Source organism: Heliangelus exortis, chromosome 31 (assembly GCF_036169615.1).
Source record: "Heliangelus exortis chromosome 31, bHelExo1.hap1, whole genome shotgun sequence".
NCBI lineage: Eukaryota > Metazoa > Chordata > Aves > Apodiformes > Trochilidae > Heliangelus > Heliangelus exortis.
This window is the reverse complement of record NC_092452.1, coordinates 438680-458880: the sequence shown is the minus strand read 5'-3', so window position 1 is coordinate 458880 and position 20201 is coordinate 438680. Positions and strand designations below refer to the sequence as shown.

At 55.4% G+C, this 20201-nt stretch overlaps 3 protein-coding genes across 5 annotated transcripts; all 3 read right to left on the bottom strand.

Annotated features, from left to right (window-relative positions):
- Positions 1 to 1497: 1497 nt before the first annotated feature.
- On the bottom strand, positions 1498 to 3084 carry COX14 (cytochrome c oxidase assembly factor COX14). The gene is made up of 2 exons (XM_071729574.1): positions 2908 to 3084; positions 1498 to 1806 (listed from the first exon to the last, which is right to left on the bottom strand). The coding sequence occupies exon 2, from the start codon at positions 1796 to 1798 to the stop codon at positions 1640 to 1642; it is 159 nt and encodes a 52-aa protein (XP_071585675.1). The 5' UTR covers positions 1799 to 1806; positions 2908 to 3084; the 3' UTR covers positions 1498 to 1639.
- A 458-nt stretch (positions 3085 to 3542) lies between these two features.
- On the bottom strand, positions 3543 to 10209 carry GPD1 (glycerol-3-phosphate dehydrogenase 1). Its single transcript, XM_071729560.1, has 8 exons — positions 10083 to 10209; positions 9777 to 9954; positions 8273 to 8413; positions 7824 to 7962; positions 6984 to 7096; positions 6506 to 6739; positions 6259 to 6365; positions 3543 to 6052 (listed from the first exon to the last, which is right to left on the bottom strand). Exons 1-8 carry the CDS (start codon positions 10121 to 10123, stop codon positions 5956 to 5958), a joined length of 1050 nt encoding a protein of 349 aa, XP_071585661.1. The 5' UTR covers positions 10124 to 10209; the 3' UTR covers positions 3543 to 5955.
- An 840-nt stretch (positions 10210 to 11049) lies between these two features.
- Positions 11050 to 20201, bottom strand: SMARCD1 (SWI/SNF related BAF chromatin remodeling complex subunit D1). Of its 3 annotated transcripts, none has more exons than XM_071729536.1 (13): positions 19995 to 20201; positions 18883 to 19070; positions 18119 to 18161; positions 16379 to 16501; positions 16001 to 16123; positions 15415 to 15531; positions 14977 to 15078; positions 14733 to 14894; positions 14536 to 14633; positions 13839 to 13974; positions 13393 to 13545; positions 13049 to 13150; positions 11050 to 12767 (listed from the first exon to the last, which is right to left on the bottom strand). In XM_071729536.1, exons 1-13 carry the CDS (start codon positions 20160 to 20162, stop codon positions 12714 to 12716), a joined length of 1569 nt encoding a protein of 522 aa, XP_071585637.1. In that variant the 5' UTR covers positions 20163 to 20201; the 3' UTR covers positions 11050 to 12713. The 3 variants fall into 3 exon arrangements, with proteins under 3 accessions (XP_071585637.1, XP_071585638.1, XP_071585639.1); XM_071729537.1 differs by having other exon boundaries at positions 13393 to 13542; XM_071729538.1 differs by having other exon boundaries at positions 13393 to 13515; positions 19995 to 20200.

Sequence of the window (20201 nt, the reverse complement as noted above, 5' to 3'; positions counted from 1 at the left end):
TTTTTTGGTTTTTGGGGTTTTTTTGTTTGTTTCTTTTTGGGTTTCATTTTGGGTTTTTTTTTGTTTGTTTTTTGGGGGGATTTTTTTTTGGGGGGTTTTTTTTGTTTCTTTTTGGGTTTCATTTTGGGGTTTTTCTTTTTTTGTTTGTTTTTTGCAGTTTTTTTTTTTGTTTTTGGTTTTTTTTTGTTTCATTTTGGGGTTTTTTGTTCTTTTTTTGTTTGTTTTTAGGGGGGATTTTTTTGTTTTTGGTTTTTTTTGTTTCTTTTTGGGTTTCATTTTGGGTTTTTGGTTTTTTTTTGTTTGTTTTTTGGGGGGATTTTTTTGGTTTTTTGTTTTTTTTTTGTTTGTTTCTTTTTGGGTTTCATTTTGTTTGGTTTTTTTGTTTTTTTTTTGTTTTGTTTTTTGTTGTTTTTTGTTTTGTTTTGTTTTTATTTGTTTTTTTGTTTTGGTTTTTTTGTTGTTTTTTTGGGTTTTGTGTTTTTTTGTTTGTTTGGCTTTTTTTGTTGTTTTTTTTAGTCTTTTTTACTCGAATCAACTCCACATAAAACAATTTCGGACCGGATTTCCTGCCGGCCACTTGCGGAGGGGGGTGGGAGGGGCCGTTCTGGTACCGCTTCCCAAACGGTTTTTTTTTTTTTACCCCGGTGCACAGGTTCGGCAGAAATTCACCACTCCAGAACCACTTAAAAAAAACCAAAAAAACCCCAAAAAAACCCCAAAAAAAGAACCTGGAGAAGGCGGAGTCCCCCTGGTGCCACCTCCTGGCTCTTAGAGACGTCTCCGTTCTCCGGGCCGAACCGGGACCTGAGGACGCTGAGGTTCGGTTTCTTTGTCCCGAAGGTTCCGGGCAGCGTTTTGCTGCCTCTTTTGGTGCTGCAAATCCCTCCGGACTCTCCAGTTCTGCAGAAAGGGGGTTCCTGATTGCTCCTCAGACCACTTCACCTTCCAAAAAGATTTGAAGAGGTTTCCAGCTCCCGAACTTGAGGGCAGAGCCAGGGTTGTGTCAAAAAAAAAGAAAAAAAGAAAAAAAAAAGGAGAATATTTGAATATTTTGAGTCCTGCTTTGTAGGAAGTGGCAATAGGGCTGCTCTGGTTTTTTGGGGCTGCTTCTTCTGTTTTGGTTGGTGGATTTTTTTTTATTTTTTTTATTTTTTGGGGGGGGTGTTTTCTAATTTTAATTTTTGTTTTTGCTGTGAGGGTTTGTTTTTTGTGTTGTTTTTTTTTGTTGTTTTTTTTTTGGTTTGTTTTTTTTTTACTCAGTGGTACTCGGAGGCAACAGAGGACCCGTGTGTCAATCAGGAGCAGAATTTGGGGAAATTCTCGAGTTGTTACCATTTTATACCAATGTTTACTTTTCTCTCCCATTAAAAAAACGCTTCAGAAACTTCCCTGACCCCTTCCATCCCTCGAAGGTAAAACCCAAGGGCAAGGAAACACCCCTTTTTAAGGGGGACACCTTTTTAAGTGCAGATTTAGTGCTGACACAACACAAACCGGGGCTTTTTACACCGTTTTTTATTTTTTTCCATCCCGGATCCCGGAGGGACCGGGGGGGGGGGGGGGGTTCGGCGGGGTCGTTTCTCAGCCCCCCCCTTACTTCAAGCTTGGAAAAAGCGATCCCAAATCTCAGGGCCCTTCCTCAGCTCTCGGTGCCCGCCTGGGCCTGGCGCTCCCGGCGGCGCTGGAGGATCCGGTAAGCGCGGGTTCCGCAGAGATACCCCCCGTACAGCGTCAGCAGCATCATGGAACCGGAGAAAGCTTTGTAACCGAAGTCAGCCAGCTGCTTGCCGGACACCATGGCAGCGCCTGAATCATAGAATCCTAGGGGTTGGAAGGGACCTGGAAAGATCATCTAGTCCAACCCCCCCTGCCAGAGCAGGGCCCCCTAGAGTACATCCCCTAGGAACGTGTCCAGGTGGGTTTTGAATGTCTCCAGTGAAGGAGACTCCACAACCCCCCTGGGCAGCCTGTTCCAGGGCTCCGTCACCCTTACAGTAAAAAAATTTTTTCTGATATTCAACTTGAACCTCCTATGCTCCAATTTACACCCATTACCCCTTGTCCTATCACTGGTCACCACTGAGAAAAGCCTAACTCCATCTCCCTGACACTCACCCCTTACATATTTGAAAACATTGATGAGGTCACCCCTCAGTCTCCTTTTCTCCAAACTAAAGAGACCCAGCTCCCTCAGCCTTTCCTCATAAGGGAGATGTTCCACTCCCTTAATCATCTCAGTAGCTCTGTGCTGGACTCTTTCAAGCACTTCCCTGTCCTTCTTGAACTGAGGGGCCCAGAACTGGACACAATACTCCAGGTGTGGCCTCACCAATGCAGAAGAGAGGGGGAGGAGAACCTCTCTTGACCTACTAACCACCCCCTTTCTAATGCACCCCAGGATGCCATTGGCCTTCTTGGCCACCTGGGCACACTGCTGGCTCCTGTTCCCCACACTGGTGGCCAAGGTCCATCCTACAACCTTTTCCAAGCCCCCCCTGGCACTCAGATGTCCTGAGGTGTTTGGTGGAGGGGGTGACGATGGGGAAGGGGACTGGAGATGAGTTGTGGTGGCAGAGTGGACACAGCTGTCACCCAGCATCACCTCAGGGCCTGTTCCTGAGCCAGCCCAGGATGCCATTGGCCTTCTTGGCCACAAGGGCACATTGCTGGCTCATGGTCATCCTCTTGTCTACCAGGACCCCCAGGTCTCTTTCACCTACACTGCTCTCCAGCAGCTCAGCCCCCAACCTATACTGGGACATCGTGTTGTTCTTCCCCAAATGCAAAACTCTACACTTCCCCTTGTTGAATTTCATCTTGTTCCTCCCTGCCAAACACGGGGAGACGCTCAGAAGGCTCCGGAACCCCCCCCTCCCCGCCGTTCCCCCCTCTCCCGGTCCCCGTTACCTTCGCCGTTCAGCACCGGGAGACCCGCCGGGCACCGCGCTTCCGGGTTTAGCCCCCCCTCGTTTTCCTGTCACGTGACGGGAAGCCCGCCGCGCTGCCTGCTGGGAGTTGTAGTCCCTCCACACCCCGCGAGCAGCCGCGCCCCCTGGCGGCGCCCTCGGTGCTGCCGCTGCCGCCCCTCAGGCGCTCGGCGGCCTCGCTCCGGGTTCCCCTCAGCTCAGACCCTCGGGATTCGCCCCTTTTTCAGTCGGAATTCGTCCTTTTTCACTTAGGATTCGCCTCTTTCTCACCCGGGCTTCTCCCCCCCCCCCCCCTGCGTGACGCTGAGGCAGCCCCTGAGGAGCGGGGATGGAGCAACGGCCGCGCTGCTCTGAGGTCTCCAGAGGCCTCAGGGCCCAGGTTCTCCTCCCAGCTGGGAATCGAATCCAGAGGATTTTAGGAGGCCGAGCTCCTCCCAAAGGTTGGCACCCAGCGGTGCTCCCCTCCCGGAGCTCCTTGCAGGCACCTGAGTGCTGCTGAGCTGCTCCCAGGGCTCTGGAAGAGGCCTCAGGGCCGACCCCCCCCCCTCCTTTCTCTCCTTTCCCCCCCGCAGCTCCCGATCCCGCAGTGCTGAGGCTGCAGAACATAACTCCAAATGGCAAAGGGAAGACTTTTTATAGCTTGTGAGCTCCAGCAGTAGTGCAAAGCATGGGGTGGCTAAAAGGCAAGAGCCTTCTGCACTGGCCCAGGTGAGAGCTGGGACCCTCAGTGAAGGCTGCGAGGGGCTGCAGGGACAGCACCAAGAAACCACAGAGGGAGGGATGCAGGAAACAATTCCACACCGGAGGACCTGCCAGGGAAATCCAAGTCCAAAAGACAACTGCAGATCCTGCTGCAGCTCCAGGAAGCTCCTGTCAAGAGCTTAGAAAGCCAAGGTGAGAAAGTGCCCTGTGTGGAGGGAGAGACTCTGTCCTGGGTGAAGCCCTCGTGTCCAAACACTCACTCTGGGATTCCTGCAGCACTTCAAGGCAAAAGGAACCAGAAGTTGTGCCAAGCCCTGCAGGAACACACTGCACTTCCTTTATCTTCCCTCCAACCTCAATAAGGCTGCTCCTCAGAGGAAGCTGCTGCTGGCTGCTTTCCCTGCCATAGCTCAGTTGAATTTAAAGGTCGTCGGGTGCCTACTGAGCAAGTGTGTCTAATAAAAGGCACAGAAACAACTGCACTGCCAGCAGATTAAATTCCCCTAGCAAGAGCCTGAGCAGAGGTCTAAGAGTCCTGGAAAGGTCACTCAGTATGAGATGAATTTCAAAGAGAGACAAGGCAAGTCTGGGGAAAAAAAAAAAATAAAAAAAGTGAATAAAACAACACAGCGTGTTCCAAGAAGCCAGGACATCAGAGAAGGGGAGGCTTGGGGTACACGGGGCACAGTGGGGTCCTGGCTGGACTCCTGCAGGCCCCAGGTAGCAAAGTTGAGATTCTGAGCCCAGCTCTGCAATCCCCACAGCCAAAACTGTAACAGCAGAACCAGTGCTGAAGAAAAAGCAAGTGGGACACCAGGTTACACGGTGGCAGAACAGGGACCTGCAGGGACATTCTTGCTGTTTCTGGGACAGCACAGGAGGGTGCAGAGCCAGGAGGGAAGGGACAGTGCCCTGTTCTGCACTCTGAGCAACTCCAGCAGGCACCAACCCAAAGCCACAGAGCCAGCAGCACATCTCCCTTCTCCTCTCCAGTTTTTTATTCTGATTTGAAAGAGCCCCAGCAGTGCTGGGACCCAGAAGAGAGGGGGCTGGGGGGTGGGCAGTGCAGCAGCCCCCAGCTGCCAGCCCAGGCAGGGGTGAGTGAGCCTCTGGCCACACTGGCCTGAGCAAACACCAGAGGAATGAGGGAGGATTCAGAGGACCAGAGAGGCACGTGGCACCCAGCTGGACAAGGGGCAAGTTCCAAAGGCACAACAGAAGGCAGGAGACCTCTGTCCTCTCCTGTGATTGCTGGGAGGGCTGCTTGGATCCACGTGTCCATTGCTGCCCCTTCTGCTGGGGGGGCAGCTCCCAGCACCCTCCCAGGAAAGGCAGCAGGGAAAGGAAGGGTGGAAAACCTCTGCTCCCACAAAAGCCACTTGTAGAAGCAAAGAGCAGGCTAAGGCACAGACTGGAGGAAGCCAGAGAGAAGGCAAAAAAAGGGCTGCTGTGGATCATTCATCTAAAAGCAACATGACCCAACTGCTCTGTCAGGTCCCCTGCCAAGGGTTACAGAGCCTGCCAGCTGCTCAGCAAGACTTGGGGGCAGTTGGTCCCTGCATTGCCAAAGCCAGGCAGAGGACAGACCAGTACCAGGGAGAAAAGCTTTCTGGGAACAGCCAGAGGGCATGGAATTAGCACAGGCAGCTCTGTGACAACAAGGGTGTTCCCTGGGTGCAGGGACCAGGTTTGATTGTGAGAGCAAAACCAAAAATCTGCATCAAACCAGCTGCAAAGCCTCTCACTCCAGGGCTGCCCTCAGACCCAAGGCACTGCCAGGAGCAGCTGGGGAAGCAGCAGGTGGCAAGGTGGCCCCAGATTGCTGGTTTATGTGCTGGTGTTTCTTAGAAAGAAGAGTGATTTCTCAGTCCTGAGGAGCTTCAGTCAGCCTGGTGGAGCCTGGCAGTGCACTCTGCCCTTTCCACGAGCCAAGGGAAGGCAAAAAGCAAGAGCAGCAAGCAGGGGAAGGGCTGGCAGGATGCAAAGCAGCCCCTGGGGGCCAACAGCAAAAGCTTTGTCCTCCCAGGCTGGATCGAGATGACCTGGCAGAATCTCTCAGGGAACTGAATCCATCAGAGCAAGAGAAAGTGAAAAGGAGGGAAGTGCTCAGCCCCACGCAGGACAAAGCCCACCCAGCAGCACCAGAGAGGGAGAGCAGAGCTTCCTCTGTGCAGGTGCCAGGCTGAGTGCCCAGGGCTGGCAAAGGGAAGCCCCCTGCCCTTCCAGCACTCTGCCAGAGGCTCCCAGGAGATCCAGACCAAGTGGGTGTGGGCAGGAGCTCCCTGCTCATCTGGGCGGGACCAGCGGTTCTGGAGGCAGAGCCCACTCACATGTGCTCGGGGTGGTTCTGCAGACACCTGATGACATCAGTGACAGGTTTGCCCTCGTAGCAGATCCGGTACACAGCTGTGAAGAGGGGGAACCTGCAGGCAGAGTCACCCCCAGCCCTGTCACCTCAGCTGCTCTTTGGGAAAAGCAGAACCACCCCCAGGAGGAGGAGAGGGGCATCGCCCCCCTCTCCAGGCCACCCCCCTCCAACACCGGAGATGCCAAGAGGGGTTTTTCCCCTCCCACAGAGGGATTCCGACCCCACCCCGGAGGAGGAGACAAAGCAGCTGAAACCACTCACTTCTCCACCATGTTCTTGCTTTTCAGGATGCGATGCAGCTCGGCAGAAGTCTGGGGACCCTGCAGCTTCTGCCCGTTCAACATCTCCTTCTCCAGCTGATCAATTGACTGAAACGACCCAAAAGTGAGGGAGCGGGACCCTGCGACCCCACCTGCAGCCCCGGAGCCACGGGAAGGGGGGAGGGCAGGGTGCCGAGGCGCTCATTGGGCTCCAGGAGGTTCTTCTGGACCTCCCCCTCTCCTCTCACCTTCCCGGTTTTGGCAAACGCCTCGGCCACCCTGCGGTTGCGGCCCCCATAGCAAGTGGTGATGAGGTCGGCGACCCCGCAGCTCTGCAGGAAGGTGGAGGGGGTGACGGGGCCCTTGCAGAAGAGTTTGGCGAAGCCAATCATCTCCATCAGCCCCAGGCGAATCACGGCGGCCTTGGTGTTGTCTCCGTAGCCCAGCCCATCGCAGAATCCAGCTCCAACAGCCACGACGTTCTGGAAAACCACAGCAGGGTGGAGGGATCTCAGCCCCACTCTGCTGCGTCCATAACCAACCCCAAGCACAGGCTGCTGTGCCAGGGATCATCCCTCCAAGGAGCTGAGCAGGACACACCAGTTCCTTCCAAAGCCTGGCCTCAGATCCAGGGATTTCAGGGTGCATTCAGCTGGCAGCCCCCTCTCCAGAGATCCCTGCAGGGCCCCAGAGGCTCTGCAAACCCCCAGTGAGCACCTCACCCACCTTGAGAGCCCCACAGATCTCCACAGTGTCAGCTTCCTGCACCACTGTCACCCTGAAGTTTGGTGTCTGCATCAGCTCCTTCAGCACCTGCCCGTGCTGAGGGTTCCTGCAGCCTGATGGGAAGAGGAGGAAGATGATGGGAGGAGGAGGAAGATGATGGGAGGAGGAGGAAGATGAAGGGAGGAGAGCCCCGGGTAGGACTCTGCTGCCCTCCTGCCCAGCAGTGTGTTCCTGCAGCACAGCCCCTGCAGCAGGATTGCTCAACTGGTGGGTGCTGATAAATATTTGCAGGTCCACAAAGCATGAAACACACATGGCCTGGCTGATAAGTAGGATTCAACCTTGGAATTCCCAGAAGATGAGGGCAGGCCCTACTGGGGTGTAAAACCAGAGAGGAATTAGGTGCCCAGTAGACTGAAGGCATCTTCAGAGGTTGCAGATTTGGGGTTGGAGATTGCTGTTCCCATGTTTTCTCTGTGCTCTGCTTACACCTCAACAGCCTCACAGCCTCTTGCCTGCCATATTTGCTTTTGTTTAAAACACAGACACTGAATCTCCTGCCTTCCAACCCAGAAAACTCTTGTGTTGGGTTTAGCTGCTTCACCCAGAGGAGGGGGACAGGAGCAGCCACCAGATGAACTTAAAAGTCAATAACTTGAGATCCAGGTGAGAGCCCCTCGAAGGCCAAAGAAATGAAGGTAGGAACTGCACTTCCAAAGAGCTTCTTTTAGGCATTTCTGAAGGCCCTGAGGGGTTTTACCTGCACCCTGCTCACCCCTTTGCCTCTCTCTAATTAAGAGGAACAAAGGCTGCTAACGAGCAGGGCTGATGGCTCCTTACCGATGGTGGTTTCACAGAACTTCTCGTCTGCCACTTCATTAGCAATATTGGCCCCCATGAGGACGCTGATCTCTATTCCCAGTTTCTCATGGATAATGTCTGAGATCAGCCTCAGCCCATCTGGTCCTTCATCCACCCCCTGGGAGACAACCAGGGCCAGAGATGAGCATCTGCCCCCCCAAATCCCCCATCCCGGGGGGGACCTGGCCCCCAATTCCCATCCTTCCCTGTGCTGCAGTGCTCCTGCTCTCAGCCCCACAGCCCCCAGAGCTCCCCCAAACCCTTCTCCTCCATGCCTCCAAATCCTCACCAAGACTCTCTCCCCACATCCCCCCTTTATCCCTACAGCCCAACTTTTCCTCCAGACCCCCAGGATTCCCCTTGGCAGCCCCTCAGTTTCCAGCTGAACCCCCTGCACCCTGCCAGGGCAGCACCCCCCCTGCTCACACCTTGATGAGGGACATCCCGACTGCATCTTTCTTCACGTGGCCCTTGAGCTGGTCACAGACTTTGCCAATGAACTGGTGTGGCACCACGAAGAGCAGGATGTCTGCCCCAGCACAGGCTTTCAGCAGGTCTGGCTCTGCCACCTGAGTGAGGAAGGGAGCGTGGCTGTCACCAGGGCCTTGTGCCCAGAGCTGTGACAGAGAAACGTGTCCTGAATCCAGGACCAGGGGAGCAGGGGGGCTCGAGAGGAATTGCTGGGGGGAAGAGGATGTTCCCTGGAAGTGAAGAAAGGACACAATGTCACTGCCTTGCTGTCCCCTCCTGGGGCTGGCAGGGCAGAGGGGCTGGAGCTGGGTGAGAGCAGCCTGAGGGGATCAGGTGAAGGGGGTGAAAAGAGCTGGGGATATTTGGGGAATATTTGTGGGGCTGAACACAGAGCTGGGGGGCAGCTAGAGGGGCTCAGACAGAATTGGGGGGCAGCTAGAGGGGCTCAGACAGAGCTGGGGGGCAGCTAGAGGGGCTCAGACAGAACTGGGGGGCAGCTAGAGGGGCTCAGACAGAGCTGGGGGGCAGCTAGAGGGGCTCAGACAGAGCTGGGGGGCAGCTAGAGGGGCTCAGACAGAATTGGGGGGCAGCTAGAGGGGCTCAGACAGAGCTGGGGGGCAGATAAAAGGGTTGAGCACAGAATTGGGGGGCAGCTAGAGGGGCTCAGACAGAGCTGGGGGGCAGATAAAAGGGTTGAGCACAGAATTGGGGGGCAGCTAGAGGGGCTCAGACAGAATTGGGGGGCAGCTAGAGGGGCTCAGACAGAGCTGGGGGGCAGCTAGAGGGGCTCAGACAGAATTGGGGGGCAGCTAGAGGGGCTCAGACAGAGCTGGGGGGCAGATAAAAGGGTTGAGCACAGAATTGGGGGGCAGCTAGAGGGGCTCAGACAGAGCTGGGGGGCAGATAAAAGGGTTGAGCACAGAATTGGGGGGCAGCTAGAGGGGCTCAGACAGAGCTGGGGGGCAGATAAAAGGGTTGAGCACAGAATTGGGGGGCAGCTAGAGGGGCTCAGACAGAATTGGGGGGCAGCTAGAGGGGCTCAGACAGAGCTGGGGGGCAGATAAAAGGGTTGAGCACAGAACTGGGGGGCAGCTAGAGGGGCTGAACACAGAACTGGGGGGCAGATAAAAGGGTTGAGCACAGAACTGGGGGACACCCCATCCCCAGAGGCTCCCTGCACACTGCCAGCACCACCTCTGCAGCAGCCACACGAGCTCAGGCCCAGCCCGTGGGACCCCGGCGTGGGGGCAAAGGTGGGGGCAGTGAGAGCAGCCAGGGCTGCAGCTTGGCCAGGCAGAGCTCAAGGTCACCAGGAAAAAAAAAAACAAAAAAAAAAAACCCAACAAACCAAACCGTGAGTCCCCTGCAGCCCGGTGCATCCCCTCCTTCCCTTCCCGCAGCTCCCCAGGACCCGTCTGACAGAACCGAACCTCAGCGAGCCCTCGGGAGGTCCGGACTCACCACGTTGGGTGGCAGCTTGCGGCCGGGCAGGTATTTGACATTTTCGTGTTCCGTGTTGATGATGTCCGTGAGCTGCCGGCCCCCCACCTCCTCCTGCAGCACCCACATCCTCACCTCCTTCTCGAACCCGCTCAGCCGCCCCGCGTTACCCCCGGCGATTTTGGCGATGGCCGAGCCCCTGCGTGGGCACAACAGAGCCGTGGCCACCGGGACCGGTGTCCCCTGTGCCACGGGAGTCCCGCTGGGAAGGGGACGGGGACCGCGCTGTGCGGGGCAGCGGGTGCGGGGCAGCGGGTGCTCGCTCACCAGTTGCCGGAGCCCACGATGCAGACTCTCCTGCCACCCATGGTGCGGGGAACCGGGGCACTGCGCAGCTCGGGGACCGCTGATGGTATTTCAAGGCCGGCCGGAGCAGGGGCGGCCCCGTCCCGCCTCTGGCCCCGCCTCGCCCCCGGGAGGCACCGGGCAACCGAACCCGGGCTGGCGGAACCGGGTCGGTGCTCAGCGAACCGAGCCGCAGCTGAAAAGTGCTGCCCTGAGGGCAAAGAGCTCAGAGCTCAAATCTAACGAGTGGGAGGCAGGAGCACCTTGCACCTCTTCCTCTCCCCCCTTCCCCTTTTTTTTTTTTTTTTCTTTCCTGCAGTTTAATTCCAAGAAGTAGGAACCACCGGGATGCCACGCCGGGACACCGAGGCTGCCCTGTCCTGGAGGCACCGAGTGACCTCACCTCCAGAGCTCTTGCTTTGGACACAGAGCAGCTCCCACCCTCCCAGGAAAGGCTTCCAGGTTTGCTGTCACACTGCCACCCCCGAGGCAGGACAGAGAGCAATGTCCCTTTTGCATAGTTTTAAGCCCTTTGTACATAAACTTTAATACAGTTTCACCGAAATTCTGCCAAATTCCCATGGGTTACAAGTTACTCTTGTAACAGGCTGTGGTTAATCCTGCAAGGCAGCAGTGTGTGGAAACCAGAATTTATCAGCAGCTTGGCCACTGGATTTCCACTTTTGCTCAAGTGACTTTGTTTACCCCAGGAGAGCTTTGCAAAGGCTTAGCAGACGTTGCAAGCCCGAAGATCCTTACATGAAAGGCTCTCTATAAAAGGCCAAAATCTGCAGAATGTTTTCCCTCCACTCTCTTAACCCATTTGGCTTCGTTAAAAAAAAAAAAAAAAAAAAATTAAGGATGTAATCCCAGGCAAGCCCACCAAGTGTCAACCACCCAGGCAGCTCAGAGAACACGTGCTGTCAGCCCAGAAAAGAGGGAGCCCAGCTTCCTTCACAAGAGGCTTTTATTAAAACTGGGTGACATCTACAAGGAGATACAGTACAAAAAAAATTTTGGTCCATGGAAAAAAACTGTAACATTCAGTTAAGAAAAGCAGTTCTGCACCAGCTAAGCTTTGCCTACACAGCATCCTTCACGTGTGATTCCCCTGAGGAGTCAGTGGGCTGCTGCTTCATCAGCACCAGAACCCTCACCCCAGTACCACAGAGGAGCCATTTCAGAGGAGGGCAAAGGAGAAGGGAAGTTGAGAGTCTATCACTCACAGAGATGTAGAACACAGACACGAGGAGCAGGGCCACCCAGGCTCCCAAATTCAGAGCAACCTCCCCAACCACACCAAAGATGGGGGTGGGGATGAGGGGGGGGTTTATCAGGAAGGGATTTTGCAGCTGTTCCAAGAAAATATGACCAGCTTTCAAGTCCATTGGCATGAGAGTGCCCAGCAGAAATACTGAGGTCAGGGTTAAGAGAAACCATCCTCCAACACCTGACTCTTCACTAGTAACTCATTCCAAGAAGAGGCACCTGGGCTGCTACTCCCCATGGTAAAGAAAAAAAAAAAAATCTACTTTGTACATTCCTGAACCATGCTGGGCTTTCTGGCAGCCTCAGAACCTAGAAACTGGACTAGAAACTACAGGAGCTTCAGCACAGAAACCTCTTAACTTGTGTTTGCTTGGAGCTCTGTCTGCTCCCCAGGACTCTCCTGTGACAGCCTCAGCCCCACACGAAGGAGCCTCTGGTCCCCAAAGCAAGTGACACAGGATAAGGAAGGAATCCCAAAGGAATCCCAAAGGAATGACCCCCAGCTCCACCAGGCAGCTGCTGCAGTCCCTCTCACAGGGAAAACAAGCAGCCAGAGGGTTTGCTGGAATCACAAGTGGAGGTTTTTTTGTTGTTTTTTTTTTTTCAAGTGCAGTGAAGTTTCATCACCCGGATGCTTCCACATCCCTGCAGTAAACCAACACCTCAACTCCCCTCTGATCCCAGCCTGGGATTTTCTGTCAGCACAAAGGGAAGAAGGCAGGGAAAGAGGGGCAAGGGAAGAAGAAGCAATTCTCTACCCAGTCCAGTCACTTCTTCAAGGAGGAGAGTGACCCACGGGGCAGCCCAGTGCAGCAGCACCCTCCAGGAGAGGGAGAGAGGGCAGGGAGGTATCTCAGCTCGTGGCATCCTGCCCACTACAATTCCCAGCACCTTGCTACCAAAGGAGGCAGGGAAGAGGCTGCTCACCTGGAGCAGGTCCAGGCTTCCCTGACCCAGTGTCTCCCATCTGCTAACTGGGGAGGAATGGGCTGTGGTTTCTGAACTAAAGGCTCCAAAGTCAGGAGTCATACTGGCTACTGGGGGACACTACAGGTAGTGCAGAGTCAAAGGGAGGCTCTCAGAAGCCTTGGGACTGAGAAGGCAACAGTCAGGAAGAAAACCAGGTAGAAATGTGTGTTGGTGAGAGCCCATCTGCTTGCCACACCCCAGAATACCCCAGGTGTCCTGGTGTTGCCCAATGGGGACAATGCCAGGAGGAATAATGATGCCAGACCTCACTGCCAGAATGGGCTGATGTGAGCTTTTAGCAGCCAACACTCTGCAGCTCTTGTCTCCACACACAAAAAGCTGGGATGCCCTCTGGCTGGGAAGGAGAGGAGCAGCCTATGTGTTACGGATCCCCAGGGCCTGCTCCAGTTCCTGTCGTCTCTGCTGCACCTGCAAGAGAAGCCAGAGTTGCAGCACCAAGGGGCTGAGAGGGGCAGCAGCACAGAGGGTGAGCAAGACAGGCCCCAGATGGAAAAGGGAGAACCCCCAACTGGGACCAAGGTGCATCAGAATCCCAGAATCATGGAATGGTTTAGGTTGGGAAGGCACCTTAGAGCTCATCCAATCCATCGGCCTCCAAGTGAAGCTCAGGACTGCTGCTTTTCACTGTTAGGAGTGAGAGGAACCCTGAGCTTGGTCAGAAGAAGGGAGCCCAGCTTGGGGCTGCTCACCTTGGAGTAGAAATATCTGCACACAGCTTCCTGAGCCCAGGGCTGGAAGTAGAACTCAGCTCTTCGTTCCTCCTCAGGGTTCCCAACAACATCAGTCATTGTCTGGAGAGCACAAAAGCAGAGAAGAGTTCAGAGAGTGCAAAAGCTTTGGCTTTTGAGCCAAACCCACACTCCTTCCCCTTTCCTCAGAGAAATTTCAGTACAGTCAGGTCAGGTCCTTCCACTCAGCTCCAATCCCAGCCTGGCTTTCTGAGCAGCAAACTGCTTCTCTCTCTGTGGGAGCTGCTTTATAACGAGGGAAGCCTGTGACTGGCTCCACCTTCCAGACCAGACAAAGCTTTTACCTTTAAATCCCTGCACTGGGACTGCAGCCAATCATTGATGAAGCCCTGAGGATCTCGGGCAAAGCTCAGCATGAACTCCCTCTGGGTCTTCAGCTGGTTAATTGTCTCTATTGTTTCATGAATCTGGAGGAGATAAGCACGGCAACTCAACTGCTGAATAGGGGAAAAAGTCAGACAGAAACATCAAGAGAACCAACACACAAAGGCAACTTCTTATTCTCTCTTTGATTTCCAGGTTATCACTGCAGGATTTTCCATTCCCAGTTTCCCCCCTCTCCATTATTACCAACTTCCCCACGCTTTAAAACTGCACTTCCAGGGAAATCCACCTATTTGTAAGGATGGCTGACCCCACCCCAGCTTCCAGAGGCTCAACAGAACTCTCCTGTCCTCCTCAGGGCTCCAGACACCTTCCTACCAGCACTGAAGAGCAGAGCTCTTCCTACCTTGTTATCCAGAGCAGCAATTTCCTGTTGGCTGGCAGTGGAGAGGAGAAAAGAATTCATCTGAGTTTTCAAGGTGTCATCCACCTCCACATCAATGTCATAGCAAGCTGTCTTCTTCTGGTCATTTGGGTCAACACTAGGGACACCCAAGAGAAAGAAGTTAAAATAAGCAAAGAGCTCAAGAAAGCACCAAAACTGCAGCTTCTCTGGGATGATGCAGAATTTGGGTTGTGGGCAGGGACAGCCCACGCTGAGCTCAGGCAGCAAAGCTCCACAAGGCCCAATTGGTTGTTCCAAGCAGATTTCTATTTGCAAGAATAAAAAACAAAAGACAGCAGGAAGGTGGGGAAAAGAGGGATGTGAAACAAAAGAGGTGGCTCTAAAAAAAAAAAAAACAAAACCAGTGAGAGGCAACACGGAACTGGTGCTGAAAATCTGAACATGGAATGTCAGGTGGGAAGGGACCTCAAGAATCATCTCATGGGGAGCATCTCATGATCCTGCCCATCATCTGCTCCAACTCTCACTTTTCAGAGCTCCTTTAGCATCCTGTCAAGCTGAGACTTCAAAGTGTCTCCAGTGTGGGAACCTCCCACTTCCCCTGGGAGAATAACATTATTCCATCCTCTTCCTGTGCCAGCCTCCTCCATCCCCTTCCACCTTTTTGCCTGGAAAATCAGGAGTGGAGAAGTCTTACCTGATAACATGATTAATGATGATGGGTTCTGGGGGCATCAGCAAGGCATGAAGTCTTTGGGGGATTTCTGAGAACTTCATCCTCTGAGACTCAAATATCTGTGGCAGAGAGGAGAGGGAGGAGAGCTCAGCCCCAGCCACCACTGCCTGCTGAGGAGAGGGAAAAGCAGGCAGGCTGCTCCCAGCCCCCCCTCTCACCTGCTGGAGGTATTTGTCACAGATGACATATTCCCTCTCGTGGGGATCCTGGAGTTTGTGGGTTTTGATGTACTGCCAGAGGGCCTGGATGATGACAGGACGGGTCTGAGTGTGGATCCCCAGGAGCCGAGCCAAACGGGGGTCCAGTTTGAACTGGGGGGGCTGGGACAAAAAAGCAAGAGAGGGGTGAGGTGGCCACAGAGCTCCCAGCACCCTCCCTCCTCCCCCTTTCCCAGGAGCTCACTTGATAATCCAGCATCAGGAGGACGGTGCAGCGCACGTTGACGTCCCCTGGCCTCTTCACCTGGAAGCCATCTGTCTCCTGAGTTGTAGCAGTTCTGTGCCACTGAACAGCAAAGGGAATTCAGAACCCCCTGGGGCTTGGATCCCTCCCCCCCTGCTGCCTGACACCCACCAACTTTGCCAGAGAATCCCCACCCAACCCAGAGAGAGCTCACCCTGCTCCGGCTGGAGACAACAGAAAAAAAAAAAAAAAAAAGAGAATTTGTTCAGAGCCCCAGGGAAGTCAAAGGGAAAAAAAAAAAAAAAAAGCTCAGGTGAGAATTCCAGAGGTCCTGGCTCCCCACCACTGGTTCAAGCCTTGTAACTCTCAAGTTACAAACCCTGCCTGCTGAAACACCAACCCCTTTTTTTAGAGGGAACACAGCAAAAAGCAGCTCACCTCTACCAGGTGATTGTCAGGGCCATACAGGTCTTTATCAAGTTCAATGACCAGAGATTTAAAGAAGGATGAGAACTTTCTTTTCTGCTTGGTGGCATCATATTTGGACAAAGCAGACTGCAAGCAACACAGGAGGGAAAAGGATTAGGAGAGCAAGTGTCAGCACTCAAGCACAGCCACCACGACAGGTTCCTTGGAGTTCTGGACACCTAAATTCCCCAGGATATGCTTGAAAAATCAAGTTCCAAGTCAGAAAGTGAAACGCTGGAGTTAAAAGATGAGCTTGCAGGAATTCCAATCACTCAGCATTCCCATCAAATGCAAGTGTCCTGCTTCTCAGAGCCAGGGAACACAGAGGCCACTGAGCTGCTCTCACCATTTATTCTCAAAGCTACAAGAACTTTGTTTAACTCATGTCCTGCCACGGTCTCCAAGTTGGGCTCTCAGTCTCTTCACCACCAGACTCCTTGGAAAACAGAGATGAAGGAGGATATCAAGCCCCTCGCTACACTCAGCCACTAAATTCCTGCTTTTACCCCCAATTCCAGACCCAGCAAACCACCAGGGCTGGGGGGTTCCCACTTACATCTTCCAGCAGTCGTCCTTCCACTCGAAGCTCCCAGGAAGCCACAGTTCCTTCCCCATCCTCTGCATCCGACTTGGCTGGATTGAAGGTGTTGGAGATAAAAATCCGGAGCTTTCTTTTTTGCTGGGAGAAAAAAAAGTGAATTTTCCACCTTAATCCCAAAGCAAATGACTCTCCCTGTAAAACCCAAACCTGATGGGGCCTCAAATTCCCCCTCTCCCAGGCCAGCCAGCAAGGGAAGAGCCACTTCTCCTTCCACACCCCTCAGTTCCTCTGAGGAAAATCTCCTCCTCTGGGAATTTTAGGGATTGGGAGGATCCCAAGCTTCAGTCTGAACTCCAGGAAGTTTCCAGCCCAGGTGTGGAGCCCCCTCCCAACCTTAATGGGTCTCTTCAAAGCCTCCTGGATATCCAGGCGTTTCCTCATGATTGTCTGATCCAGTTTCCTCTCAAATGCCAGCAGATCCATGTAGGCCTGGGACTCGGGAACGAGTTCACGGATCTACAGCCAAGCCAGAGGGAAAATCCCATCAGCTTCCACAGGTCCCTCCTGCCCTTTTCCCAGGCTTCTCCTGCCCCTTTTCCCAGGCTTCTCCTGCCCTTTTCCCCCCAGGCTTCTCCTGCCCTTTTCCCCCCAGGCTTCTCCTGCCCCTTTTCCCAGGCTTCTCCAGCCCTTTCCCAGGTTTCCCCTGCCCCTTTCCCAGGTTTCTCCTTCCCCTTTTCCCAGGCTTCTCCTGCCCCTTTTCCCAGGCTTCTCCTGCCCCCTTCCCAAGCTTCTCCTGCCCCTTTTCCCAGGCTTCTCCTGCCCCCTTCCTGGGCTTCTCCTGCCCTTTTCTCCCCAGGCTTCTCCTGCCCCTTTTCCCAGGCTTCTCCTGCCCCTTCCCAGGCTTCTCCAGCCCCTTTTCCCCCCAGGCTTCTCCTGCCCCTTTTCCCAGGCTTCTCCTACTCTTTTCCCAGGCTTCTCCAGCCCCTTTCCTGGGCTTCTCCTGCCCTTTTCCCCCCAGGCTTCTCCTGCCCCCTTCCTGGGCTTCTCCTGCCCTTTTCCCCCCAGGTTTCCCCTGCCCCTTTCCCAGATTCCTCTTGCCCCTTTCCCAGGCTTCTCCAGCCCCTTTCCTGGGCTTCTCCTGCCCCCTTCCCAGGCTTCTCCTGCCCCTTTTCCCAGGCTTCTCCTGCCCCTTTTCCCAGGCTTCTCCAGCCCTGTCCCAGGTTTCCCCTGCCCCTTTCCCAGGTTTCTCCTTCCCCTTTTCCCAGGCTTCTCCTGCCCCTTTCCCGGCTTCTCCAGCCCCTTTCCTGGGCTTCTCCTGCCCCTTTTCCCAGGCTTCTCCTGCCCCTTTTCCCAGGCTTCTCCTGCCCCTTTTCCCAGGCTTCTCCTGCCCCTTTTCCCAGGCTTCTCCAGCCCCTTTCCTGGGCTTCTCCTGCCCCTTCTCCCAGGCTTCTCCAGCCCCTTTCCTGGGCTTCTCCTGCCCTTTTCCCCCCAGGTTTCCCCTGCCCCTTTCCCAGATTCCTCTTGCCCCTTTCCCAGGCTTCTCCTGCCCCTTTTCCCAGGCTTCTCCTGCCCCTTTTCCCAGGCTTCTCCTGCCCTTTTCCCCCCAGGTTTCCCCTGCCCCTTTCCCAGATTCCTCTTGCCCCTTTCCCAGGTTTCCCCTGCCCCTTTCCCAGGTTTCTCCTTCCCTTTTCCCAGGCTTCTCCAGCCCCTTTCCTGGGCTTCTCCTGCCCTTTTCCCCCCAGGCTTTTCCAGCCCCTTTCCTGGGCTTCTCCTGCCCCTTTTCCCAGGCTTCTCCAGCCCCTTTTCCCAGGCTTCTCCAGCCCCTTTTCCCAGGCTTCTCCTGCCCCTTTTCCCGGGCTTCTCCTGCCCCTTTTCCCAGGCTTCTCCAGCCCCTTCCTGGGCTTCTCCTGCCCTTTTCCCCCCAGGTTTCCCCTGCCCCTTTCCCAGGTTTCTCCTTCCCCTTTCCCAGGCTTCTCCTGCCCTTTTCCCCCCAGGTTCCTTCTGCCCCTTTCGCAGGTTTTTTCCTGCCCCTTTCCCAGGTTTTTCCTGCCCCTTTCCCAGTTTTTTCCTGCCCCTTTCCCAGGTTTTTCCTGCCCCTTTCCCAGGTTTTTCCTGCCCCTTTCCCACACTCACCCTCTGAGGTAGGATTTTGTCAGCCATCTTCTTCTTTTTAGCACTGTTCAGGAGGAGGAAGCAGACACTGACCCCAAACCAGCAGCTGACAGAGCCCCCACCCCCACCCCCACCCCTCTGATTTTTGGGGGGCTCTCTCTGCACCCCCAGACCCCCCCTGACCCCATGGGGCAGCTGGGTGAAATATCCTGGGATAACCCTCCTGCCCTGGGATATCTCTGATATCCTGGGATGTCCCTTATATCCCAGGATCTCCCTGATATCCCGGGATCTCCCTGATATTTTGGGATATTCCTCCTGTCCCGGGATGTCCCTGATATTTTGGGATATTCCTCCTGTCCCGGGATGTCCCTGATATTTTGGGATATTCCTCCTGTCCCGGGATGTCCCTGATATCCCGGGATGTCCCTGATATTTTGGGATATTCCTCCTGTCCCGGGATCTCCCTGATATTTTGGGATATTCCTCCTGTCCCAGGATGTCCCTGATATTTTGGGATCTCCCTGATATTTTGGGATATTCCTCCTGTCCCAGGATGTCCCTGATATTTTGGGATCTCCCTGATATTTTGGGATATTCCTCCTGTCCCAGGATGTCCCTGATGTCCCGGGATGTCCCTGATATTTTGGGATATTCCTCCTGTCCCAGGATGTCCCTGATGTCCTGGGAAGTCCCTGATGTCCCGGGATCTCCCTGATATTTTGGGATATTCCTCCTGTCCCTGATATCCCGGGATCTCCCCCACCCCCCCCGCGGCTCCTCACTTGTGGTTCCGGTTGGGCACAGCCTGGGGCTGGACCTGCTGGAGCTGCTGCGGTGCCGGTCTCTTGCGGGCCTGATCCAGACCGGCCTGGGCCATCCCGGGCCGAACCGCGGGGCTCCCGCCGTAACCGGGAGGCCCCATGGAAGGGCCCTGAGGTGCCAACCGACTGCCCGGTAACATCCCGGGGCGCTGCGGGGAGACGGAAACCGTAGCAGAACCGATCCGGAGGGGCAGAACCGATCCGGAGGGGCAGAACCGATCCGGAGGGGCAGAACCGATCCGGAGGGGCAGAACCGATCCGGAGGGGAAGAACCGATCCGGAGGAGCAGAACCGATCCGGAGGAGCAGAACCGATCCGGAGGGGAAGAACCGATCCGGAGGGGAAGAACCGATCCGGAGGAGCAGAACCGATCCGGAGGGCAGAACCGATCCGGAGGGGCAGAACCGATCCGGAGGGGAAGAACCGATCCGGAGGGGAAGAACCGATCCGGAGGAGCAGAACCGATCCGGAGGAGCAGAACCGATCCGGAGGGGAAGAACCGATCCGGAGGGGAGAACCGATCCGGAGGGGAAGAACCGAACCGGAGGGGAAGAACCGATCCGGAGGGGCAGAACCGAACCGGAGGGCAGAACCGATCCGGAGGAGCAGAACCGATCCGGAGGGGTAGCGCCGAATAAGAGGGGCAGAACCGATCCGGAGGGGCAGAACGATCCGGAGGGGAAGCGCCGAATAAGAGGGGCAGAACCGATCCGGAGGGGCAGAACCGATCCGGAGGGGCAGAACCGATCCGGAGGGGCAGAACCGATCCGGAGGGGCAGAACCGAACCGGAAGGCAGAACCGATCCGGAGGGGCAGAACCGAACCGGAAGGCAGAACCGAACCGGAGGGCAGAACCGAACCGGAGGGCAGAACTGAACCGAAGGCAAAACCGAACCGGAGGGCAGACCCAAACCGGAGAGGCAGCGCCGAACCCGAGGGGCAGAACTGAACCGGAGGAGCAGAGCAGAGCCGAACCGGAGAGGCAGAACCGAACCGGAGGAGCCGCCCCCCTCTCCCCGTCACCCCCGCTCCCTCCCTCCCGCCCGCCCCGCCCCGCACCTCCCCCGCCTCACCGGGTAAGCGGCTCCCGGTAACGGGGAGCGGTACAAGCCTTGTCCGGGAGCCGGTCCCATGCGAACCGGTCCGCTTGGAGTGCCCGGTCCCAAGCCAGCGGTTCCAGCGGCGGCTCCAGCGCCGGCGGCGTTGGGAGTCACGGACTGGAAACCCGCCCGCGCCGCCATCTTCTCCCACACAAAGGGGAGCGGACAGGAAGCGGAAGT